Source organism: Orbicella faveolata, unplaced genomic scaffold (genome assembly GCF_042242905.1).
Source record: "Orbicella faveolata isolate gen_17 unplaced genomic scaffold, um_ofav_v1 contig_35, whole genome shotgun sequence".
NCBI lineage: Eukaryota > Metazoa > Cnidaria > Anthozoa > Scleractinia > Merulinidae > Orbicella > Orbicella faveolata.
The window spans coordinates 28,860,963-28,867,500 of record NW_028301564.1 but is presented as its reverse complement, the minus strand read 5'-3'; the positions used below and the strand labels follow the sequence as shown (position 1 = coordinate 28,867,500).

General features: G+C 39.4%; 2 protein-coding genes across 4 annotated transcripts in view; both read left to right on the top strand.

Annotated features, from left to right (window-relative positions):
- Nucleotides 1-208, top strand: part of LOC110056527 (protein pigeon-like) — a 24,437-nt gene extending 24,229 nt beyond the window's left edge. For all 3 annotated transcript variants that reach the window (XM_089273793.1, XM_089273792.1, XM_089273791.1), the window contains one exon: nucleotides 1-208. This exon is cut by the window's left edge. The gene's annotated coding sequence lies outside the window, so the exon portion shown is untranslated.
- Nucleotides 209-1,120: 912 nt separating this feature from the next.
- LOC149104147 (uncharacterized) lies at nucleotides 1,121-5,491 on the top strand. Its single transcript, XM_089273943.1, has 3 exons — nucleotides 1,121-1,150; nucleotides 3,114-3,332; nucleotides 4,070-5,491. The coding sequence occupies exons 1-3, from the start codon at nucleotides 1,121-1,123 to the stop codon at nucleotides 5,153-5,155; spliced, it is 1,335 nt and encodes a 444-aa protein (XP_089130069.1). The 3' UTR covers nucleotides 5,156-5,491.
- The last annotated feature ends 1,047 nt before the right edge of the window (nucleotides 5,492-6,538 follow it).

The window sequence follows — 6,538 nt, the reverse complement described above, 5'->3', positions numbered from 1 at the left end:
AGTTGTATAACATTAAAAGAGTTTAAATTTATCTGTATTGTATTTTTCTTCACTGTAATTTCTTGAAAAGCTTGTTTAGACAGGTAATAAATTTTATCGTCTTTTATAGTACAGAATATTTAGATTATTGTCCAGGCGGTATATAAAAGTGAGATAAAGGCGATTTTTTAGAGTAGTGAATATTTTGTAATAAAACTTGAATTGTCCACTGCTTTGTTTGTTTTTCTTTGTTGCGGAGACTCCAGTTGTATTTGTGTATTTATATTTTTTGAATTAAAGATCTAAATCCGGCAATGAAAAAAAAAAAAAATTAATAAATATCATAGGTACCGGTATGTTATCTCCCACATATCAACCAGCCGAGACTGTAATTATTAAGTATTAAACCTTTTCTTCACCACTGAAGAGAAAAAAGTCTTTGTTATCTCCACGCTATATTTAGACAAGCTTGCTTATCTTATGAAATGTTTTTGAACCCAAATTTCATTTAATTATGAAGACAGTGGCTTGTTTTGAGAGAGATTTCTCTCTGAAAAAATAGGCTTAAGGAATCGCTTCAATAACCTTGTAAGAATTTTTTTAAGTGTGTTCGTGTATAAGCCGTAATTATTTTGACCATAGAGCTTTATGTCGTGTTTCTTTTTTTTTTTATAAAAATTTCAGACGAGGGTTGGTAAAACTGATATATCTTTGGAAAAGCAGAAGAAAGTAACTTTCAGTCTAATAAACATATCACTTGTGCATTTGTGAAGCCATTTTTACTTCACAAGAAATTGTTTGCTTAGTTTTACTTCCTTGGAGATTTTCTCTCTCCAATCACAAAACAATTTTCACCTCATCCCAGCGAGAAATTTCATTAACGCTCAAGACAAAAGTGTCTGATAAGCTAGTTTACAGTTGGTGTTCCTCGCAAACAAAACGTAATTGATAAAAGGTGAACCTCAAGAAACCGCAATTAGCGCCCGCGTGCGGATGCGACTGGCCGGTAGAAAGAAAAATATTTGTAAATTATCTCCCTCGTCAGGGTCGAAAATAAAACTTGGGTAGCTTGGTGATATGGTCATAACACTTTGCAAACTCGATCGCGGTGAGATTCAAACGACTTCAGTGCACAGCGATAATGTTTTTGTTGGATAAGTCTCAAACAACTGTAAGTATTTTTTCAGTGTTTTTTTTAAAATAAACTTTATGTTATTATAGAAGGATTGTAGCCGCATATTTCAAATTTTGAAGAAGACCGGTAAACATGAGTTTTAAGCAACTGCGTAGCTCTTGAACGTTGCTAGGAAGCGATTTGATTCAAATTTGCCCCCGAGCAGATGTCTCGGCAATTCTTTCAGAGATTTAATGACAATACAGAGAATTGGAACGATACTTGTTTCATTCGTTCATTTACAAGTGGAACTAATGATAATTTTTTTAGTGACCAGAGCCGGTACTCGCCATTAAAGAGAGACATAAAAAGCCTAATAAACCATCATGAAGTACCGGCTTAGTTTAATACCTTACGCACTCAGTTTAGTTCTTAATCAAAAGCTTGGTCGTGGGGTCCTGTTGAAAGGCATTCATGATGCTTTTGGGAGTATCAAAACGACTCGCTGTAAAGCACTTGACTCTAGGGCCAAGATTGTAGCTAGTAACAGGAAAACCGAGGCACTTGCCTCAGTCATTTTTTTTTTTTTTTTTTCGTTTTTGTTTTTTGTATAGTATAGTTTTCATAAATACCCTAAATAACTAGCAAGAGAATTTAACTCATGGACATTGCCTCAGAACGTCAGAATTTTTTCATGGACATTGCCTCAATCGTACTTTTCATGGACATTGCCTCGGTCATAGAGATTATTGTCCATGCATTTCTACCTACATTGACCCAAGGTCCAAGACTGAAAACGAAAGACAAAGAACGTTTGAAGGAGCTTGCATCACGGACAGCGCATCTTTAAAAGATCAGCATTTTTTTTTTTTCATCATGTTTGTCTTCCGTAAATCGTCTAATCTTCTTCATGTTCTCAACCCAGTTGTCAACCATCCATATTTGCTGGCTGTTTTCATTAGTACTAGGGACGCTCGCATAATTAGTCTGGACCAACCTGGGCAAGGTATTCAAGAGTTTTTTATTTTATAGTATGTCTGGTTATGCGTCTCGGACGGGCACAAAACAGATTTGACGTCAACGCCGACTCGCTACTTAGTGATCCTTGAACGAGGAACAGAGAAGAGCTCGACTGAGACATATCATTAGCCTTTTAAATACGGGCATCAGCAGAATCAACCCAATGGTTATGATTGTTAGTATAAAGTGAGGTAGAAGATGGGTAATTGGTGAAGGCAAAACTATCTGCTTTTGTACATCTTGAACGATAAACTGAGGCCTCAGTGAGCGTGCGTGATAGTTCGTCCTGTTTTTACACTAGACATAAAACAGCAGTCGTATGATCCGTCTGGACGAACTATCCTCCTCTGGTAACTTCTAGTATAATAAGGGTTACGGTTTATCCGTTCTATTATCCTTGCTTGCTAGCTTTGATGGGCTCTGTTATTTTGCGAGCGCCGGTTGCATAGATCATACCATTGATGTCTTCGGGTTTTCAAGCATTACGACTGAGCTCACAGTATGTTGAGTTATTGTGGCCAGGTACAAAGTTACTTTTTAATTGCAGGAAACCTGAAAATAATAGTTTACTAAAATAGAAAAACACTAAAGCAATAATAATAAATCATAAAGGAACAAGGATGGTCAAGGATGGAGAAGACTGACAAGGATTTCAATCACGAACTTGAAAAATTAGGAAACTTCTCAGTGATGTACGGGAGGCGCGATGGCCTCATGGTTAGTGCGCTCGTTTCCCGATCAAGCGGTCCGGGTTCGAGCCCTGGCCAGGGACATTGTGTTGTGTTCTTGAGCAAGATACTTTACTCTCACAGTGCCTCTCTCCACCCAGGTGTATAAATGGGTACCGGCGAACTTAATGCTGGGGGTAACCCTGCGATGGACTAGCATCCCATTTCATGATGTACAAACAGTGACGTGGCTCCTTTAAGTTTCATGTTAAAAATCAGACATTTTTCGAATGTTTCCTCTCTTTTATGACTAAATTTCGATGAATTTTTAGTTAGAGGATCTGAAGGAAGTATCACAAGCTGCACAGGAGGCTAAACTGGATAGAGAACTTCTGCGTTTTGAAGAGGAACTGGAATTGTTTTTAGCTGATAAAGATCTCTTTTTGGAAGATCTTTATCGACGGTTAAAACACATAACCTACCTCTGGAGATCTTGGAGATGCCAAAGATTGCGTGACGTGTCTGTAACGCAGCTCGTGTCCGCCAAACAGGTAACACAGGCCAACTTCAAGGTTCTTTAAAGTTGACTGTCAGGTCTTAGAATCAAATAAAAATTTTATTGCTAAGTTTCAATCAATCAATCAATCAGTCGGTCAGTCAGTCGATCAATTGATCAATCAATCAACTTTCATTGCGCACTATTTACAGGATTAATTTATATCAGTATTATAAAATAAATATGAGATGAGAAATATATGTTGCATATGGCTATGGCAAGAATAAAAAAAAATACTTGCGTGATAACAAGAGTAGCCATTGACTTCTGGGCTGGTTACCACCAAGTTTAGGTAAATGCGTAGGACGAAAATACATTACGCAGGGATACATTACTGAAAGTACATTACTGAAAATACATTACTGAAATACAAGTGACTATTAATTAACTACATTTTAAGTATTTAGGAGGTGCTACTTATACATACTGCTTCTTAAAGGAATTACATCGTAAGTTGTTTAGGCTTCGAGGAACTGATTCCCAAACTTTGATGCACAAAATTGGAATGCCAACTGTCCATATGTAGTCGATGTTTTTGGCCTATGGAAGTTTTGATTTGATGCATACCTGGTGTTGCGGTGATGGATTTCTGACACTGGTGTAAGAACACCAGAGAAAACAGCTAGAATACTCTTTTTAGTGAGAAAAGAAAAGAGGCACGATAATGAGCTAGATAATGCATTCACATATCTGTGTGTAATAAATGAAGCACTCATTTATCTCCCCTTGTAGATTGAAGACCTCTTATATTGGGAACAAAACCTCCCTGGAAAAAAGAAGACAGCAACAATAGCAGAAAACACCAAAGAGAAACAAGTAGATATGTTGATCAGATTTCTTCAAGCTTGTCAAGAGTCCAAGCAACTCTATGAACAATTCTTTTTCTCGATTTACAAACCTCTTCATCAATCCTTCGACGATGAAAAGGCCGCTCCCATTGCCGACGCACTGGGGCGAGTTCTCGACAAGTGGAGTTCACTCCTCGAACCAGGCCCCATCAAACATAGAATGCTAAGTGCAGAAAGCTCCGAGGCAGTCCATAACATGAATCTGTCTAGCAGACCACGTGACACAAAGTTCAACCTCGTTCTCAGGCTAGTCCCAGACTTCGCTGTGAAAGGTTACGAAGCTCTTTTTCTTGCAAGGCAATGGAGAGATATCCTGGGTTCCTCTGGTTACAGCAGAGAACTGAAATTCATTTACGGTAAGAGACATTTGGCCTGGAGGCGTTCCCCAAGACAAATACTTGGCAAAGAACCAGCCAAGTTTGCTGCCATTCCTTGTGACGTACATCAGAACCTGGAAAGAAGTCACCTGACCGATGGATCACGTGACAATGTCACTGACACCAGCGAAAATTGTAATTACGCGGTTGAAAGGACCGCAAGAGCCAGTGAAAGTGGCATAACGTCGAGTTTATTTATTCAAAACTCTAGCCAGCAAGGAATCGATCATTTAAAGACAGAGTTGAAACGAGAGCAAATCAGTGTGCAAAAGATTAGAACAGAGATCCTTCAGGGACAAATTGCGTCGCGGTACACAGCAGAAAGACCGATGGTAAGGCTAATGCTAGACCGGCTTGACGCCGCAAAGAGAAAGTGTCGGCGCTTAAGAAATGAAATTTCAAAACAAGGCATCCAGTCTAGTTGTGACAGACTACATTCAAGGGGTTCATTTCAAACAAGTGCGAACTCGTTTGCCTCTGAGCAGATTCAATCAGTTACCAGACCTCTACTGAATTCGCGCCATCACGTGCAAACACGTGAACAGAGAGCGATTTGCGAAGATCATTTGCGCCTGTGTAAACTGTGCTCCTAAAATGTAATGAAACCACAAAGTTTATGTTCTTGGGCATAAATATGGTTTGGACCCGACTCAGACTCATGTTAGCTCGAGCCACTAGGCAGGCCTGACGGCGGAGCCAGGGTGGGTGGCTGGGGGGTGCCCAAGAACATAAACTGTATTACTATTATTATCACTTTGGAGGGCTTGGAGAAATAAAAACTGAAAAAAAATGACAACAAAACAGTCAGAACAATTACAAGAGCGTTTACGAGTTGACTGCCTTTTAATTTTCCCTCAAGAAAGAAAGAAATAACAAAATCTTGTCATTTGCGTTTTACAAAAGGCATGAAAAGAAAGTTCGATATTGCGTCCTGGTAATCTTGTAAGTGTTGAAATTTCCGCGGGCTCGCCAAATTCTCCATTTTAGCACGCAAAATGCGCCAGAGTGCCCGACCAAATGATGATAATATGTCATTATCATAGTCTTATTACGGAGCTCATAAATGCCGAAAAATTAAGCGAGCATGGTGCAGGTATTTCCTGGTTCATAATCCACTAATTAGTCTTTTCATCTACTGCGCCTTTCAATAACATGCTGACTCTAAAATTCAAAGCTCAACCGACAAATGCGTTTTTCGCTACCGTCAATCAAATGTTCGGCAACTCCTCCCAGCTTCTGACTACTGCCGAGCGCGCGGTGAGCAAATCGTTGAGCACAGTTCAGACAACGAAACAGTGCTCGGCAGTGGTCGGAAGCTAGGAGGAGACACCGAACATTTGATTGACGGTGGCGAAAAACGCATTTGTCGGTTGAGCTTTGAATTTTAGAGTCCGCATGTTATTGAAAGGCGCAGTAAAAGTAATGCTCGTAGAGGTTACTACTAATCTCGAACATTTAAAATGGTCCATGTTTTTATTTGTGTCTCGGTCAATTGCAGTATGCACTTGATCAGTTGTTCACGATGTCTTAATCAGAGTCTTCTTACTCGAACAAAATTTCTCCTGGATTAAGTAAACTCTTAAAATGTCATCCGAAACTCCAAACGAATCTAGGCGGGGCTGAATTTTAGTTGGCAAAGGTGGCTAATCTTAATTATCACATCGTGAATGTTAAATAACATCGTGTGATACCGGCGGACAACAGTATTTACGTCGCGCCTGTAAGTGCCTGTCAGGCGTCACCTGTATTCTCGCGCTCCGCCGCAAAACAGAGATTAACAGACCAAAAGACGTAGTATGGTCACGTTCTTGAAGCGTAAAATAAATAAACGCCCCCAGAACTGCGTCAAAAGACTTAAAGGTAAATAAAACGTCGAGGTAAATAAAACAAACATGTTTGAAAGCAGTGATGAGGGAATGTGCGAAAATGTACAAGCAAAGGCGCTTTGCAGTGCGAGAACAAAGTAATACGAAAAT